Source organism: Thunnus thynnus, chromosome 7 (assembly GCF_963924715.1).
Source record: "Thunnus thynnus chromosome 7, fThuThy2.1, whole genome shotgun sequence".
Taxonomy (NCBI): Eukaryota; Metazoa; Chordata; class Actinopteri; order Scombriformes; family Scombridae; genus Thunnus; species Thunnus thynnus.
The window spans coordinates 22,638,894-22,659,142 of record NC_089523.1 but is presented as its reverse complement, the minus strand read 5'-3'; the positions used below and the strand labels follow the sequence as shown (position 1 = coordinate 22,659,142).

Sequence of the window (20,249 nt, the reverse complement as noted above, 5' to 3'; positions counted from 1 at the left end):
CGTGTCCTACTTTTGCAATTAACTGAGACAAATACTGTATATACAGTCACCTTTCTAGCCTATAGGCCTTGGAGTATTCCTTTAAAAGCCTGGACTAAAAATTACAATATACATTACATATTTCAAACGTCTGATAATAAAGCTCAAATATACTAAATGTTTGCACAGGAAAGAGCTCTACTGACTGCAAAACAAACCTGACAGCACAAGAAACAAGATGTTTGTGCCTCTCACTATTATGAGATTATTTCCACTATTATGAGATTATTTGGAACAACAACAATGCCCTGTCAGTGTATCTGGACCTAGGATTCATTTAAACTGCATAACCCTGCTTCCCTGTATCAACACTTCAGTCAATTTAAGAGTAAAAATATGTCCTTGGTCCAATGACTCAACAGACAAAGGCCGTTGAGTCATTGTGTTTTAGCAGGAGGGTGGGCACCACACTGCAGTAACAGATTCAGGCTTTAAATTAACCGTACAAAGCTTTTACAGATAAGATTAAATGGAATTTTAATGACGCCCATGGCAAAATTGGGTAGAGGCAAGAAGTTTAAGAGACGAATATCACTTTTTCTTCATGCAAATCACTCAAACCACACAGCAAAGTGAGAACCCAATGAACTCAGACTCATTATGAAAGGTCAATGGTTGAGGAAATTGAGAGAACTCTGGCGAGCTGAGAGCACTGTGCAGATTGTTTGTACCGATGACTAGGATACGCGTGCTGGCAGTGATGCTTGTGACCACATTGGTGGCTACACACTCCCATTCTCCATGGTCCTCCTTGCTGAGGGACAGAAACTGTAAGCTGCCGCTGGGAAGGATGTTGTGCTTACTCCTGCTTGGCTTCCCCACCTTCAATGGACATGAGAATTACAGTTACATGGTTAAATAGTGGTGGACAAACAAATATACTGTTTCAGTAAATGGCAGACAAAAGCAAAATCAAGCACAGAAGATGATTTACTTTCAGGAAAAAAGTATGGTGTGTGTTTGTCTACTGCACCTTTCTCCAGGTGATGGTTGGTATATCAGGGTCTCCAGAAGCAGCACAGGGGATTACGAGTTCTCTCCCAGCCTCCTGACGGTACTCCCCCCCAGGCCTCACATTAAAGTAAGGGGGATCCTTCAGAAACACACAAATACCAGCACATCATGTAGACATTTGGATAGAACAGCATATGCTAAAGCATGCAGAAACTGAACAGCAGACGGTAGCAAACATGAGCAGTTATGTACCTTTAGCACCAAAGTGGCAGGGGGGGACATGCCCATGGTACCCAGGGCGTTGTAAGGCACACAGGTATAGGTGCCCAGAGAGTCTTCTGTGGCCTCCGCCACCCGGATACTTCCATCTGGCATCAGGCTCCAACCAGGGTACTACAAGACAAGAGGGCATCTGAAATGCTTGATTTCAGGGTTTCTCCTGAAATCTCAGGGTCCCATTTAAATGTTTTTGACCTGCATAACAGAAAAATCTGTTTAAATCAGATGACCAAGGAGTGCATTTTTATGCAGTGCAGGCCTTCCTAGATTATATAGAAGATAAATAGAGCAATGGATAGAGAGCTCTGATCACAGAGATATGTAGGGGCACTTCCAAAAGTTTGAAAATGACCCTGCTTTAAACAGGATACAATAATGGTGAAGAAACTGTGACGTAATTATCGTGATGTAGCTGTGGTATTATTGCTGTAGGCTAATATATTTGCAAAGATCATATTACATCATATTACTTTTTGGTCATTGTGGTCATTAAAAAAAAAAAGATATAGAGTCAAAATGCACAAAGGAGTGTGCAACTGCCAGCTTAAAAATATGGCATCTTCCAACCTTCAAAGTAATCTGGCCATCCACAAATGTAATAAATCCCTAAAGACCCCTCCAGACATGGTTAAGAAATATAAAAATACTCTGCTTTGAATAATAATAAGCGTCTGATATGTTTTTTTCCACAAAAAGTTAAATTAACTCATTGAAAAATACAGAATCTATGAATATGCAAGTACTTTTCATTTCAAATGTTTAACTGCTGGACACAAGATGTCTCCTACTTAACTGAAGAGTCCCAAGATTTCAAGTTTCTACATCACACTGAAGTGAGAAGGTGCATACTGGACAAAAACTCTGCACGTACTGTACATCATTGTGCAGAGTGAAGGTCAAAAATCCACTTGAAGTAACAATTACAAAAACACATTTTTGAGCAGAGAGGGACTTTAAAAACCTGCACACTTCTAACAATCTAAAATTATCTAGTTATTTTAATTTGGGTGGAGCACACATGAGAGGGAAGTGGGTGTCATTGGGTTAAACTAGTCAAGATTTTAGCTACACTCATCACTTGAGGCAGTGAATTTCTGTAAAATCTGCTGATTGCGTATCAAGTGAGAAATCTCAGTCTAGCAAATTAAATCATAGCATCTTCACTTCTTATCTTAAAATTAAGAATGAATGTATCGTATATCTGATCAAATGTACTGTTGGACCTCTATGAACTGATAGTATCTCAACATAATCATACCTCTTGTCCTTAATTTTACACTAAGACATTCGAAACTAAAAAAGCAAATTGTGTGATTTAAGAACTAGAGCTATCTCTGCTCAGGTAAACGTGACAGACGTTAAAGTAATGTAAGGTAAATGAAAGCGGAGACAAACGCAGCGCTGCGGCAGACCGACCTTCTCAACTCTGAGAGGGTAGCCATCTTTCTCCCACTTCACTGATGTCACAGGTGGGTTGGCGTCTACCGGGCAGCGGATGATGCCTGGCAGTTTCCGTGGGACGTAGATGACCGGGGGCATGTTGATCACTCGGGCAGGGTCTGAACATAAAATTAAGATCAGTGTTGGGGATGCTGGATACATAATCAATAACATTTGTGCTTCTATATTTAGTGTAACCCAATTTGTAAAGAAATTTCACAGCAGAAAATGCCCATGTGCTATAATGTTGTACTCGGCATCCAGGATATTTGAAGCCAGAGATGAAATCAGTGCCTGTGGCTGCAGTGCTGCGAATCCCCAAGCTCTCCCACATACTGTAGCACAGTAATCAATGACCGATGGCAACTTGGGAGCAAATTAACTCAACACACAAGGGCTGACGATGAAATGTCAGATGGCCATGAGTGGTGTTCCTCTCTCATCAGTCTCATGTGACGAAGAGGAAGGTCACCATTTCGTTTAGGGGACCGGATTCTAAAGGAACAAGGAAAAATGGAGTCTGAGGACGAGCCCGTCCTCATCTTTGAGCACAGTAATGAGGCTGGAGATGATCATTTTATCATTAACATCCATTGAGAATATGAAAATGGTGAAAGCGGCTGAGTCAAAACGACGAGGGGGCTAACTCTGCTCCCTGTCTGTAACGTCTGACCTTGAAATTCAAGAAGGTTACTTTGCGTTACAGTGGTAGAGCAGCACTGCCGGATAATACAGCAGCCTCCGACACAAGCAGCCTCCATACTGCTGCTGCTGTTCCCTCCTCACACACAGCTCGCTGTACCGTCTCCCCGCCCCTCCCCCTACACTTTGTTGCCACGGTAACACTCACACTGAACAGTCAGGTAGGCTGATGCTGAGGGCGAGATACCGAGGCTGTTGCTCGGACTGCAGGTGTATTTCCCAGCATCCTCTGGCTTGACCCGGAAGATGATAAGGGTGCCGTCGATGAGAATGCGCACACGGAGCTTCAGATCACTGCAAGAAGACACAGATGTTTTGTCACACCATGTTACTCAAACACACCATCAGAGCCAGGCACTCATCTATTTTTTTTTTTTTTTTTTTTTGGCTAAATTACATCAAGGTGCCATAAGAGAGCAGCAGAGAGTCAAACAGCAACAAGCTCTGAGAGGGATCCAAAGAACACAGAGTACAGAGCAAGAGATTCAAATAAATCTGCTAAATGCCATAATCGCCAACTGGTACAGCTTTCATGTTTTTCCCCCCTGACACCATTTAAAATTAAACATGCTAATGATGAAGCACAAATTCAGTTGTTTCTTTTTTTTTTTTAATGGAGCTGCTCTTTTTGCCCACACAGTAAAGTAATTCAATATTTTATCATGCAGCAGAATTGAAGCTCAAACAGAATATGTGTCTTTAAATAAAATGTTACCCCTTTGTAACAGGTTAAGTTATGAATGGTTCATAAATAAATTGCTAAAGGTTTATAGATTATTAATAGGTGTTTAATTAGAACAACTTATGGGTTGCTGTATTATTATGCCATATCTACTTTGAATACTCGTATTCCTTGGATAGTGATGTTTTTAGATGAACTGTTGCTAAAGCCCTTGGTTAAAACATATAAATTCTTATAAAGGGTGACTTTTTATAAAGTGGAACCAAAAAAAAAAACATGCGCAATTCTCTTAAGTATATCTTCTATCCTGCCAAAAAAAAAAAAAAAAAAAAAATCAGGATTGACGCCATAAAAGCTGTTTAAAATTACATCGGACACTTCAGTGCACTCCCTCTGTGAAAGTCCCTCAGACGCTTGTTTTCCCTGCCAGTCAAAATCCCATTCACTTATTCTCTCTTCCCACTTGTTCTGTCTGTCACTCGCTCTCTGTAAAACCCTCTCCGACTCTTAAGACCTGCTCTGGGGAGCCCGCAGAGGTCCTGGCTATGCTTCAGATCATCACCGCATGAGAGGCATATGATGACACAAGGCCTGAGTCATGTGGTATTGTCATCAGAGTGCACTAACTCGCCTGGCACGCTCCAGACAGACCCCCGCCAGGCCCACTCTTACTGCCTCTAGGGCCGCAGCAGGACAGGGCACTGCCACACACACACACAGGCACACACACACCAAATACCCGGTTACAGTCACTCAAAATACAGCACAGCAAAGGGTTCAGAGACCCACAATGTCACTCTGATCACAAAGGCTTTCGGATAAAAGCCTCATGCAGCCTGTGTGTTGGTGATTTAAATGACTGAGCCTCTAAGCAAGGGGCCCTTAAGTCGTAACCTCAACCAAGTGCTTAACGCAGATGTTTGCAACTACAGTACAGAAGTAAACTTGATCATAACTTTACTTCTTGAAGTAGACGTTATCCTCTTCCCAAAACCAGGTGTAGGTCAGGTTGCCAGGATACGCCTCCGCTTGGCAGGTGAAGAGTGCATTCTGGGATATGTTTACAGTCACGTTTTCTGGTGGTGAGACAATGTATGGAGGCCCTGAGAGAAACAGAAACATTTTAGTATGTTGTGCAACCAAATAACAGCCACTTTCGGTTCCATTGTGGCGGTTGAAAGAAGCTATAAACAAAACACTTACATTTTATCACCTTTAAGTTTTTAATGTTTGAGCCGGGCTGTTTTCGGTCTCAACTAACTCCTGAGGGAAATATTTGACTGTTTAGCTGCTAAATGCTATAGTACATTCACTGCCTAATTGCTAACTTTGTTTATTTACCATTTTGCACTGGACTGGTATGATGCTGAGATTGACGCTGATGAGAGCAGTGAGAGTGAACTCAAACAGTAAAGTTGCGGGCCAGAAAACGAAAATAAGGAGCTGAAAGACCCTAAAATACCCTGAACTGCAGAGTCGGGTGACAATTCTCTGTGGGTTTGTCACTATGAGCAAGCACTTTTTTTTACACATACTAATCTGATCCATTGTTAATATAAAATGATCAATCATAGTCGCTTTAATGGTCCCAACCAGTAAAAAGCACCAGGAAATGTTTCTTTTTTGCATTTCTTAGTTCCTTTGGGTACTAACAACTTTTTCTACTGACTACACAGTTTTTTAATGATGAGCCACAACCAAAACTGCAAAGATGTCCGTTTACAATCTGTAAATCACCTCATTTGTCTCCATTTAAGTAAAATAAAAAACATTTTTTAGTCACAGACAGTAATGTCTAAAACCCAACAAATAAAACTTTTTACATTTCACATAAAACATGCAGTTCGGTCTTTGTAGAATTAAATTAGACCTTCTCGTCTATGTTTTGGTGCAACAGCACAACAGATTTGGGTGATAAATTCTCCTTCTGTTGTTTTACTTTTCCACAAAGCATTGCTGACTTGTATTCAAACACAAATGAGTATTTCCTCTACACTTCAATATGCACACACTCTTTGTTTGCACCGCCTCAAGCAATCAGAGTGAAGTGGTCGATAACCACAGCTGTGAAACTGTGCTTAAATTACTAATACTAGATGTATCAGACTAATACTACGGATGCAATTTTAATGTAATCATCTGAAAATGTCCAACAAATGATACTGAGATAATGATTTCAACCAATAACTTTGTATTCCATGGCAATATTCAGCTAATTTCTCAACAGGATAACAGAAGTTATAATATGTTCTACCAAATGGTAGAGAAGGTCATTAAAGCTATAAAAAGTATTATGAAATGATTTTGCACCACATGCAGGCCTACTCTGCTTCCACTTTGGGATTGTGGCCTTTTTTCAGGAACAGATCAGAGTGAGACAGAGCACACACTATGTATTATTTACAATATATCACCGCACTCTGATGTAAAATACAGCGAGCAGCCAGCTACTGTAACCTTAACAGTAGTCAGTGTTGAAGCTTATGCGTGCTTCACATTGTAACCTTCCCATCCCCCGAGGTACTCTAGGTTTCTCTTAACTCTCAATAAAACAGCAGAAGCCATGAAAGGTAAGCTGTCTTTTATGAGTGGGCCCAGATACAAGCTTGCTAGTTATTTTCCTCTCAGTGTGCACAGCTTAATACATCAGGTGGGACTACTGACCACAGTGTGTCTCACATAACAATTAAAAACAGATCACCGGAGTGAGAATCATGACTCCTCAGATATCTGCTTATTATTGCTCTGGGTGTAAGTCCTAATCATATTTCACACTGCTTTTCATGCTAATTTTCAACCGCACTCAACACCAGGAAAAACGTTTTATTTTTTGTTTTCATATTCATATTATACCTCCCTCTAAATTTCTATAGTATTACTCAAATGTTTTAAACATTGAAAAGGTTTTATAAAGTTAAATGTGACGTTGTTTGCGTGTATGTGCAGTCAGCGCTGTAACATATTTGTCATCAGACTTCTGCTTCTATCACACATCCTGCTCACATTATTCAGATTTAATATGCCAATATCATTAAACTCTGTGGTAATTTGAGGTAGCAGCTTGAGATGATGTTGTACTGGATTACATTATATTATTAGGGGTTCCTTTAATTGGTCAAAAATGACCATAGCACTAAAATAACACCTGTGACACAGTCTAGAGTGGGTGATATGGATAAAATGCTCTATCGTGTTATATGTAATTCAATATTGCGCAATTGATATATATCATGATATGGTACATTTTCTGGAAAATAACTTGAAAAATGTTTATGGATAAAATAAAAAGACAGAAATATATGTTTTTGGATAAACCATCTAATTGAATAACTGACAATTTATTGATTATGTGATGGACAAACTACAGTAGTGTGCAAAAGTTAAAAAAAATTAAAAATTAAAAAAAACTAATGTAAAGGGAGGATGCTGTCAAAAAGAATGCCATGAATAGCTTTTCTTAATCAATTAGCTTCATATAAAGTGCAGTAAACAGAAAAAACTTAAATCAATATTTGGTGTGACCACGCTAGAGCTGACACAGTTACTGCATTACCATGGTAACGCAACCACGTCACGCCCACTTTAGAGTCGAGCTGATCACCGCTTGGTAAGGGAGTGTGTGAGTATGTAACTATATGATGTGAGTTGTATTCAAAAAGCATTTTTCCAAAAACAGGTGTTGGAAAGTGGGGGTCGTCTTATAATCAGGGTTGCCTTATATTAGAGCCAATACAGTATTTAGGAACCAATTATTTTATAAGGTTTAATTTTTTTTGTTGTTTTTTACCGCAACGGTTTGAATGGCTTTGCCAATTTGTATGGTAAGGAAAAAAGTCAACACGCAGCAGCTCTAGACCACACTTTGCCTTCAAAACAGCACCAGTTCTCCTCAGTACACCTGCACACAGCTTTTCAAGGTTCTTGGCAGGTCGGTTGTTCCAAGCATTTTAAAGAACTTATTTAGAGATTAATACATTTTAGACTGTCTCAGTTGCTTCTCTCTCTTCGTGTAAATCCAGACCGACTCGATGATGTTGAGATCACTGAAGATAGTTCTTTATGACTCTGGCTGCATGTTTGGGGTCATTGTCAGGCTGCAGTATGAATTTGGGACCCATCAGAGGCCTCCCTGATGGTGTTGTGTGACGGATAAGAATCTAAACACCTAAAGTGCCTAAAACTTTTGCACATTTCTGTATGTGATGATGACACTGTTTCTAAACGACCTCAAACATATCTTACCGACATATCTGTGATCAGCTTAAATCAGCTGATAACATCAGATATATCCACCATGCCAACAGTGGTACAATACACCCAGAAATATTAAAGTCATAGCTAGAATGGTTAACTGTACAACAAAATCTCTGATAGACAAATTTATTCCATCTCACAGTATACATAATGATACTAGTCTCAACAATCTATAAAGGTAGTTTTTGTTCAGTAGCTGAATATACAGGTAGTATCATCCTGCTGTGATGTAATGCAACCACTGCTGCAGTGTGTTGTGGTTGAAAGAACACGTATCGTAGTATTACTGAGCCCACTGGAGGCCTGAAGCCTTAATGCAGTTGCAACACATGCACCACTGGTTATTCTATTCTTCAGGTTTCATCGCAATGATTATTTAATGTGTGTTTGCAGTGTGTGTGTGCGTGCGTGCGTGCATGCGTGTGTGCAGGTGTGCGTGTGTGTGCACATATGTTTACTATACTGCACCTGCACAAGTCAGGCGTTAAAATAGACCTTACGCTAACTCTCCCATAAAAGCAAGATGCTCACTTGCTGGTTAAATACACACTGTTGACTCCCACCAGCCTTGCAGTGTCAAGAGACTGAAAGCACTGGAGGCTGGTATCACAACCACCTATCTGATCTGTGTCTAGCAGAGAGCCTAGTTAATGGAGCGGAGACAGACAGTGACGTTCTCGCAGACAGATCCTGTTGTACACACATGGCTGTGCACAAAAGACAGGCACACATGCACATAGAGGCACCAGACTAAGCTACTGACTGACTGATACGGACCCAGAAGGTGTGTTACAGTAAATACATTAGTACACCAGAGAGCCAGAGAAATGTCTTCAAGTATAAATAGTGAAACTTAAAAGGGGACATTATGCTTTTTGGGTCCAAAACTTGAGGTTAACATATACAGAAATGCTCCCTGCATGTCAACTCGTCACACATGCCCATAAACAGCAGTCCGATCCTTAGCCTTTGATGCTAAGGCTGTTGCTAAGGTTTTTTTCATATATTGTTTGCGTTGTCCACTATCATATTTCGGATTGGATTTCAGCTCAAACATGTACCGATGTATTTGAGAAGTTGACATTTCAAGTAAAGAACAAGAAAAATTTGTGAAATCCCCTTTAACTACTTTAGTGATGCAAATGCAATATTAGGCCACAGCTACAGGGTATGAAACATGTTTTCATTTCAAAATCTGTGATCTGTGCAAATACATCTATCAAAAACAGTTGTTTTGTAGTGGCTATGCTACAGAGTGCCTAATTCATGTTTACTGTACCTTGAACCAACAGACGGGTAGTGTGGAGCACTTCTCCCTGGTCACTGTAGGCTCTGCATGTGTAGGCCCCTCTGTCATCTCGAGTGATGCCAAGGATGGTTAGACTGCCATCGTGTACCTGTGGTTACATGTGCAGGAGAAAGAGAGATACAACACAGTCAGATAATCTAAAAGATGATACAGTACCAGCCAAAGGTTTGGACACACCAATAAGAAAGAGTGTCCAAACATTTGAATGGTAATGTATATAACGCCCCCGCTCTTGAAGTAAGTTTGTAAGTTTGAGAGTCTACTCTAAAGAAAACAAATCAAACACTTAAAAGTCATGAATGTGTCATGCTTTAATTAACTCCAGGTCTGATTCCTGCATGTGGTAACCTTGGAAACGTCTAACTCCATGTTGTTGCGTGTCCCTGTGCGCAGGCACTGATGAGAACCAATAAGTGGTGAAGAAACACATTAACCAGACCTAATAGAAATACCCTCATAAATTATGCAACACGTTGCGAGGCTCTGTCCATTCAAGTCACACACAGCTGTAGTCTGTCTATTCATGCAGCTGAGGGGGGGGCATCTGCTACGCCTGCAGAATTATTCCAATTCATCCTTCTTTCAAATGTTTTATCTGAGAGATGCTACGAGTAGATCGACTCGGAGTAGCATTTATCTTCTGTCAGCCTGTTGGCAAACTGTATCGCCATCGCTCAGATTTGTCTATCAAGGTTAACACTTTGTGCATCACTGCTGCAACATACAACGTGTGTGTCATGCTGAGTGTAAACTAAACACCCAAGTGTTGTGAGGCATCGATGTGAGAGCTTGGGAAGCCATTCGCATTGATTTTCAAAAAGTTGGAAGAGATTAAAATTGATTAAAATTGTCCTTATTATATTTACACACTTGAACTGATGACTGTCTGGCTGATATGGCAGATTTTCAGCCTCCCTCATGACCCAGTACCTTTTTACTGATCTGCTGTCCTTTGAGGCTCATTTTTGCCTTGAAAATAAACAGCAGACTTGATCAGCTTTGTTACAATCCACAATCTGTAGAGCTGTTGCATTTAAGTTCACTACATTGTAGGATTTTACGTTGCACTAAATCTCTGCTGAAAGTATCAGAATCAAATCTGTTGGATCAAATCATTGCGCTCCTACAGACAGCACATGTAGTGGTGATTGTAGCAGACTTCCAAGACAGTAACCTTAACAGGATCTGATAATATGTAATGGTCATCAGTCCATTCCAATACATCCTGAGCCATAGCTGTACTCAATCCAAGCTGAGGGAGACAAGATTAAAGAAAAGGAGGAGGAGGAGGGAGGGAGGAAGATGTCAGCAGTAGATGAAGAGGGGGAAGGGTAAGAGGAAAGAAGAGGCAGTAGATGAGGTGAAGGCAGGATCTCAAACTCTGACACATCCAGAGAGACCAATATTTGGATGTGAAGCAGAAGACGGTTGCTGAGAGTTGATGTTGTTTTCCTGCTTGCTTTTTTTGTTTGTGGTTTGAGCGCTTTTTGTAGAAGACCCTCATAATCCCACCTAGGGTTTCTATCCTCTCCTGTACGACTCTTTTGTTTGGCGTCTTGGTTCTTTTTTTTTTTCATGTGCAAATAAAGTAATAAAGTAAAGTAAAGAGAGGATGATGAGGATTCCTCCTCCTCTCTAACCCTGTCTGTCACATTCCTGCCTTTCTCCATGACATCTCCATGGAACTGAGCATGTGGGTGAGCAAATATACCCTCCTGCTTGCTCCAACACACACACACACACACACACACACACAAATACTTTCTTCTCACCACAAGAAGGAGCTTTCCCAAGTTCAAGGGTTTTTGCTTCAACATATACGCTCAGAAAAGGCAAATGGATGAGGAAAGCTGATAAACGCTGCTCTCAGTAGTGATTTTCATTTTTAGTGTAACATTCATATTAGGGCTTATGTAATATTGATGTAGAAGAAGGAGATTAATAATGCATCAGAATGTTGTCAAATCATTTACTGAGGGGACGGTGTTAAAAAGAGGCGACTGGAGGGAGAAATGGCGGAGCAAAAAAAAGGGGAAAATGAAGGAGAACACACTACTGGATACCCCCCCCGTCACCTCCTGTGCACTATATCACGCAGGCGGCTCTAAAGGGTTGATAGCGCCTGCAGCAGACAGCAATATCAGTGACATATGAGAATGTGAAGGCATGCAGAAAAGGAAGGAGGCATCTACCTTTCAAAAAGTTCCTAAAACAACAAAAGGAGGTATTAAAAATGCCATTAAATGTTGCTTGTTAGATTTAATCACCAACCTGTTGTTGTGTTCAAAGCATTCCAGGAGTTCTTTTTGTGATGATTTTTTTTTTTTAGTGAACCTACTTAACCTGCCTCGTCTACGTCTAATTCCTACTTTAACGAGAATGACTCCTTACAATCCCCAAGAGGACCGGACGTGTAGGTGGAAAAGAGCACTTGCGATAGTATAGTGAGAGCGAATGAGCGAGACTTTTTCCACTTGATGAAAAAGCGAGATTTGTACCTTTTACTCAAGATGCAAACATCCTGTGGCTGCAGTGCATCATGGTCCGTTTAAAGCATCTGGTGTGTCTGATACATCTATAACGGAGCGGTGTGTTAAACGTCTTTGATTCTGTGCGACTGACACCGCAAACCTGCTGTTTATTGTTGATGGCTTATGTAACTGAAACATTTTCATATCAAACCACACTGAGGCTGTTCCAAAAATATCTTGTCATGACATCATACCGTCTGCATTTGGGAGTTTATCCACGGGAATAAAAATCATGTATCACCAGACTACAAAGGGGGCTCAGAAATGCACAGTGTGCTGCCGGTAGCAGTTTTTTTAACATCGTTAAAGTGATTCAGGGTGTATTTTTATTTTTACTGAAGACATTACAGAGTAGCAGGAAGAGCCTGACTGACAGTCATGCTGGGCCGATCACAGATTGCGGTCTAGTTAATCAATCAAATGTCTGCAGCTTTGAAATTCAGTTTCAGTATTTGTGATACAATATGTTTAAAATGTAAAAAACAAAAGATTCCTATTATTTTTTATCATATTCTTACATGAATACTAACTCACTGCTGGATGTTTTATTGTTTTTTTGGCCTGCGACATAATTTCAAAGACTAAAGCTTCAACTGAAGCTTTATTACAACAAAATATGATTTTCCTTGCAGCACAACAACAGAATAAACTGATTTTAGCCTGAGTGAGATAGACTCCATAAACATACTTTCAGTACAGATGGACTCAGTGGATGACACCATCTGTGCAAAAGCCCTGCTTCTATATTTGTACACAATCATAAATCTGAGTTATTGCCATTATCTTGTTCTTACCGAATATTTTGCGTTGGTTGCAAGCTCCTCCCCCTCCCTCAGCCAGCTGATCATTGGTTTAGGATTTCCCTGGGCAGAGCAGCTAAGCAGAGTGCTGCCCCCTTCCTTCGCCTCCACATATTGTGGTGGCGTTGATGTGAATGTAGGTGGGGCTGTGGAGAGAGTGAAAACAGAAATTGTTACACTGCATTAAAACATCCTGTCTGGTGTCGTCTTCAATGTAAGGTTTTCAGATTCTTTCCTGAATCTAGATAATGTTTCTGCCTTCCCACGGATGATTTTTAGAATCCATTTGCCTTTGTCGTTCTGTTCTTTCTGTTGCTGTAATGAGTTAAATGACTGAGGCAGAAATTACATATGATTTAAAACAGTATGAAATTGATTTTTTTTTTTTTTTTGGCTGTTTGGGGGCAGCGCCACAAGCTGTAAAAACAACATTAACACATCATCACCTATTAAATTGATATGGCACATGTTAGCGTGTTACCAAACTGTTGTTTATTTACACATCTAGCATCCATTTGGAGTCGTGTTTCTGGCCATCTGTCCAATATCCAACTCCTGAATAGAATATCTGGCTCTTTGCTCCTAAAAGCTACTCTGTGTTCACCAGCTACTGCATCTGCTAACTTTGTCTGTTGTTTGGTGCTGGGCAAGTAGTGTACTCTGGGTTTATCAGTGCTTTATTGTTGGAAACAGCTGCCATGGGTGCAATGACAGTGTAATACCCAGTGGTGGTAGAAGTACTCAGATCCTTTACTTACGTGAAAGTATCAATACAAGAATGTAAAAATACGTCATTACAAGTGAAAATCCTGCATTCATAATCCTACTGCAGTAAAAGTATTGAAGTATAACCAGCTAAATATGCTTACAAGTACCAAAGTAAAAGTATTTGTTTTGCAGAAAATTGGGTTGTGACTGATATATTTAATACATTTAACAGTTAATGTGTAAGCAGCATTTTGTTATTGTAGCTGGTTGAGGTGGAGCTAGTTTGAACTGCTTTATAAGGGTCACATGATAAATCTGAGGGGTCTTGAGATGAGAGATTGGGTAGGAAAGTACATAAATTTGGATTAATTTTTCAAAATGTTTCTTTAATTTTTGCGTTTTTGAGAAATAATGGAGGGTTTTATCTCTTTGGGCTTCAAACAGTTATTTATTTGAACCATATAAGGGAATATTTAGAGGGGAAATGCATCTTTGGTGGAACTGCTAACAACTCTGACATCTGAAACATGACAAGGAGATATAACTATATATAGGTTTACTATATAAATGTATTCCAATACAATTACTAGTTACCTGTTAAAAACTGTAGCCAGTAACCTAATCCAAGAATCACATTATTAAAGTAACATAACTCGATTACTTTCCGTTACTTTTGGATAACCTCAATACCAAATATGCAAATAAAGACAAGAGAAAAGAAATATCAGTAAGATGACTTTTACTTAAGTGTATTCTGTAAGACAACAGACCAATGTAACCTTAGAAAAGAAAATGGGGAAACCAAGATTTTTAGAATCAAAAATGTGCTCAGTGTATTTTTAAAAAAAAATTTCATTAAGCAAATTCAGGCAGTAGCCTGTCGTCCTACAACGAAGGTGCACAACACAGCTGTGGTTGCTGCTAGTCATGTATCTATTGTTGTTGTTGTCGCTGTTGCTGTTCTGCTTCTCTGGAATGGCAGTGGCAGACATATGTGCAGCGGCATCATGGGCTTCGCCGTGTCCTTTTATTCGGTTCTATTTGCATGATATGTCTCAGTTTTCTCTACTTCATTCAGTATTGAACAGGCTCGGCGACCAGTGACACACTGTCAGCTGTGGACACGTTACCCACACAGTCATCTTGAAGAGAGCCGTTATGTGCACTACAAGCTGTCATATACTCAAGCTCTCTTTTAACTTATTTGTACGAGTCTTTGGGACTGCCACAGTACGTAACAACCGTCCCTGCCTGCTCTCCCAACATAGGTTCCCTGCGTGTGAAATGTGTGTACATGCGCCCACTGTGCGCACCTGCGCGTGCCATGTGTTATCATCCTCTATTCACAACATCGTGGATCAGTGAGTTATTTTACCCTCTGGTTTCTGCACAGCTTACATTTGGGACTTTTACAGTGTGTGGTAGTATATCGTTCTTTATTTTAAAATGTATTTTAAAATTGTAATCCTGCTAATAAACCCTGATTTTCACTAAATGTATCAGCAATCTGATGACATCTTATTTTCTGTAATTTTAACAGAACACAGTTACCTATTTTTTGTATCCTAATTATGTAACACCGTTCCATGTGTTCCGTTACTCCCCAAGCCTGCTAAGGGGCCACAAGTCAAGAAGTTTGGGAACTGATCTTTAACAATGCAGTGTAATTTATGAGCTCATCATTATTATTATTTTATGTAAAATAAATGTAGTGGAGTAAAAAGTACAATATTTCCATCTGACACATAGTGGAGTAGAAGTATCAACTAGCATATGAAAATACTAAAGTACAAGTACTTTAAACTTGTACTTAAGTGCAGTAAATGTACTTAGTGACATTCCACCACTGGTAACACCACACTAGTTGGCTATTCTGACCTATCCCTGGTACTGAATGAGAGGATAAATTGCTCAGATTGGGGATGTGGCTGCCACAGTTTTCTGGACCAGCTGGACATCAGAAAGAGATGAGGTTTCTCCTCTGCATGCCGCCATTTACCCTAAAGAAGCCACTTGGCGACATCACCGCTTTTCCACCTGATGTTTCTGAGCTTCACGAACAGCCACAAGGGAGCACTTTACCACCTACTGTACCGCAGGCCAATAAACTGTAGTCTTCCTCAGCCAGCTGCTTTCAGTGTTTCAACATAATATTTTGATTATAAATGGTGGCACTGTGTTTAAAGAGAGGACGGCGCTGCCATACAAGTGGGTCACTGCTTGCCGCTGGGAGTGTTGCCATGCTTCAGACTGCACACAAGCACCTGGCATGGAGTAAACAAATCGCCCAATTAGCACATTGAGACATCTGCCTGTCCATACTGCCCCCTTACTTCCTAACAGTCATACGTTACATATAATAGATGAATGGAGAGTCTAATGAAATGCACGACCGGTTTAAGTAACTTTTGCTGCTGTTGAACCACGTGTAGTTGATGGGTTAACGGCTACATTAAACGCATCATGACGCATCATTTTTCACTGTAGTTATTAGGAGGCAACCTTGTGCAGTTGCTTTGCAATGAGCTTTTATCTCAAGATATACTTTATTGATTCTTATTGGGAAACTTGGCCCATCCTAATTGTTTAACCACTGAGCCGGTGCTGCTCATACCCACATCCTCCTCTTACATATTAATTTTCATCCTTATTTAGATTCCTCTCAAGGGAATGAGCATCAGTTGACAGGAAGTAGGTGGCACACATGGCAGCGACAACAGCAGGTACATCGGACAACCTGGGAGTTCTTTTCACACCGTCAGGTACAGCTCATCACAGAGGAAGTGTCACCATGGCTGGGAAGCATGGGAGTTGCTCTACAAAAAAAGTAAGCGGAGCATAAAACTCTTGCCCTACTTATTGCAGCTTTTCATCAATTATATACATTAAAGATGCTTAAATATCCCGCACTCCCCACTGTTCTTCTCTGCATACCACACACCACATCCAGCAGATGGCCTGGATGTTTAGACGCAGGGTTCGGGGGCTGTTCTTTGAAGGCTTACATGTTATTTGATCACTTACTCAAGAGTGTGTCTGTATCATTTTATTTGCTTGCTTGGTCTTTCTTTTCTTGTCTCTGCTCCTGAGAGAATGCAGCTACATGGAGTACACATTTTTCATTGATTTCACATCATGAGCCTCAAACGTTTCAGTGTAAATTGTTACAGAGAGAAGAAAGAGACACTCAAGGAGACTTTACTCCCTCCTCTTACTGTACATCAACTTACTCAAGGTGTTTCAACCTACACAGAATTGGAATTAAGAGAATAAAGTGGTCATACATTCTTGCAGTGACCTGGCCGAGAGACTACATGTTGGATCCCACCTAATCATAGCTTGCTGTGAATGAGAGAGCAAGAGAGTGATTTCAGACACAGCTATGGAAGTGTAGAGGGTGATGTCGCACTCACAGATGTGGTTAAAAAGTGACTTAACACCCTCTGAAAATCTTGTTTTTTCTGACCTCCACTGGGTTAACTTCTGTCCTTGCTGCAGTGGTGTAGCAGTTTACTGCAGGGTGTGTCAGTACACTGTGACATCACTCCTGGGTGTGGTGAGAGGTGAAAGGTGAAACAGACTTCAGAGAAGCACTGACTTTCAGCCTGGAGTTAAGTTACTCTTTAATTTGGTATAATTCTCCTCACTCGAAGGTGACAGACAAATGGCTACAGGTTCACTGAAATGAAGTAAAACACAGTATCTTTTTCCTCCTCCGTGTTTATAGGTTAGTGCACGAAAGAACGCTCTGTTCTCCTTTGGATTCACATTATGCACTGTTGTCAAAGCCACCAGAAAAGGCGAGAGAATGCAAAAAATAGATTTTTTTTGCTGAGAAGTCATGAGGTGCCTGGGCTGATATTGTGTAGTGTGACCCCAGTATTAAACTTATTTTTTATTTTTATTATTATTATTTTAAAATAATGGCTTGAGATTTACTGTAAGAGTTTTGCCCATTTGTTCAAGTAGACCATATCTGGGTTCCTAATGGGCTGATTTTTTATCCATGTGAGCAATTTTAGGGGAAAAAATGTTTAAAAAAAATAAAAAAAATGGATTAAATTAGTATTTTGGGGTCCCATATCGACCAGAGGATGATTGTTCACATTGGCTCAACTTCTTGCAATACTGAGACCATTAGTGACTGACAATGGCAGATACACATATACTGTATGTAGCTGATGGACAAATGAGCTGACATTTGGGTCCCAATTGGGTCGACCAAATGGGGCCAAAATGCCAGCAAATCCCTAACCTGTCGACACAGTAGCACTGTCTATTTTTTTATGTTTCAGTGTAGATGCTTAACTTAAAATGATATGAAAATGTTGGCACGCTGGCGTATTTTTTAAACCTCTGAAAACCTTACTGATGCCTGAAGAGTAAAGAGAAGGGAAGCACAGGGTAGAGACAAGACTAGAGAAAGAGAAGAGAGGAGAGGAGAGGAGGAGGGAGGACAGAGAGTGGCCTTAGTGTCTTTTTCGGGCACAAGGCCTTGCCATCTGACACCTGCCACTGAGTGGGCATGAATTCCCTGTCAGCTTGGCAGGAAGTGAAGGCCAGCAAACAGGAACTCAAAGGAGGAGTGTATGCAAATACCAAAGGAGAAAAAAAACGGCCAAAGGAAATGGGTGCCCTAGTGTCTGTGCGGAGGCCAGACGAAAATGGCACCTGCTTCCCTTACAGACACCCATTTAGAGGACAACAGTAGCATAAAGTCTTCATATGAATTCTCTTGTTAGATGTCTAGACTCTGAAACAACTGCAGCTTTTGATATTTCCATAAATGTCTGTATCTGAATTCAAATAACAGCCCCAGGAAAACGTTTTATTTGTACCAGTTTAACATATTTACCTCAAGTATATGAGTGTGTGTGGCCAATGCATCTCTGTAGCAAGACACATTACATACATGAGGTCATGTAAAATGCCATGATTTAATATGCCAGCTACATATGACATTCAGGGATATTATTAGTTCTGCTACAGCCCATAGAGCTCAGTTTCTGTTGAAAGGCCTGACAGGAGTGGAGAGCAGCAGAAGAGGGAGGGAGGGAGCAGTTGAAGTTAAGAGTGAATACTGATGAGGAAAGCTACAGAGATGCAGTATGCCTACACAACAAGACATTCATACACACACGCACACACACACACAGACGCCAAACATCACGAGAGTGTGCAGGTGACACTCGGCGGCAGAGTATGACCTATTCACTCGTCAACTCCGACTTCAAACAGCAGACGTCTCATTTAGCCACATACAAACACACGCGATGAGACGCTCTCATGTCAATGTTGATGTAATGCGCCATACACAGAAAACTGTGCAGAAAGTAATTTGCAGTGTGTGGTGTACTAACACATCCTGACACACAAATACACACAAAAGAAAACATTATGTTCTGCATTGATAATAACCTTTTATACAGATCAGCATTTTTTATTCCAAAGTGATTACGCGGTGCAATGGACTTAATAAATGGTTCTTTACACAGTATTTCGCATACAGCGCGTCGTAATCATTATTCAAATACGAGAATCGCATCCATTGTAAAACATATGCATGATCAAATCGAATATGCATGAGTTTCACACAGCGCTCATAAGTTCACAGACCAAAAATATACATGTGAATGAGCTTGACAGTACTTTGCTCGCAAAGTCTGCCACTAACAACATGGAGGATTATAGCTTCCTGAAGTAAGAGACCTGTGAAGTTTCTGCACAGAAAATCACCACTTTCGGCCTGAACTGTTCTTTTTTTTTAAAAAATGTCTACTCAGGAAATACTCCTCTACTCATATTTACCAGTTGCAGGTAAGCCAACTAAGAGGGAGACATACTGTACCACATGAATTTGCTGCAGATACTTTACTGCATCTTTGCTGCATCATGCATCTGCAAACTGCAAGCCTTTATTCAAAAACATATGAAGCAGCTTAATTTAATATCTGTCAAAAAAGCATTCCTTATATGAAACAGATACAGGACTTAAAAAAAAAAAAAAAAAAAGACATCATTGTCTCTGTAGCCTCTGGTGCGCTGCAACAATGTGAAGACACGCTTCACGTAGGATTCTCTAAGCCACTGGGGCATTCCTGGGAAATGCAAAGGTGCAGATTTTTTTCTGCCTGGTCATCACTTTGATAGCTCTCAGACTATCACAGACGATCCCTGCCAGAACCGCCTTAAACAGGCCACAATCAATTCTCTTCTAACCAGCCTCTCATCCCTTTTTTACCCGATGCCTTTTGAAAAGGAGCTGCAGGAATTAGCTAAAACAGAGCTTAATGGCCACTCACCCACATTGGCTGGTAAAAAGTTAGGAAACAATTAAACGAAAAGTCCAACTGGAGTAAGGACTCTTAACTACTACTTTTAACTGCATGTTATTAAAAATACAGTATATCATACTGTAGTTTAATGAGACATGATACTCAGATACCAGCAAAAATTAATCAAATTAAGGTTATAACTGAAAACTAAAACATAAGCTCGAAAACTAAACTAGATGTTAAAAACATGCCTAAAGCTTTTTTTTTTAAATAACT

The 20,249-nt window shown here is 40.3% G+C and overlaps 1 protein-coding gene across 3 annotated transcripts in view; it reads right to left on the bottom strand.

Moving 5' to 3' along the window:
- The window catches only part of igsf9ba (immunoglobulin superfamily, member 9Ba), a 70,991-nt gene that overhangs the window by 19,490 nt on the left and 31,252 nt on the right, over positions 1-20,249 (bottom strand). For all 3 annotated transcript variants that reach the window (XM_067595007.1, XM_067595005.1, XM_067595006.1), the window contains exons 4-11: positions 12,985-13,136; positions 9,630-9,747; positions 5,058-5,199; positions 3,563-3,708; positions 2,689-2,831; positions 1,246-1,386; positions 1,013-1,132; positions 711-861 (exon numbers count right to left, since the gene is read on the bottom strand). In XM_067595007.1, coding sequence (XP_067451108.1) covers positions 711-861; positions 1,013-1,132; positions 1,246-1,386; positions 2,689-2,831; positions 3,563-3,708; positions 5,058-5,199; positions 9,630-9,747; positions 12,985-13,136 — 1,113 coding nt within the window. The remainder of the gene's footprint in view (positions 1-710; positions 862-1,012; positions 1,133-1,245; positions 1,387-2,688; positions 2,832-3,562; positions 3,709-5,057; positions 5,200-9,629; positions 9,748-12,984; positions 13,137-20,249) is intronic.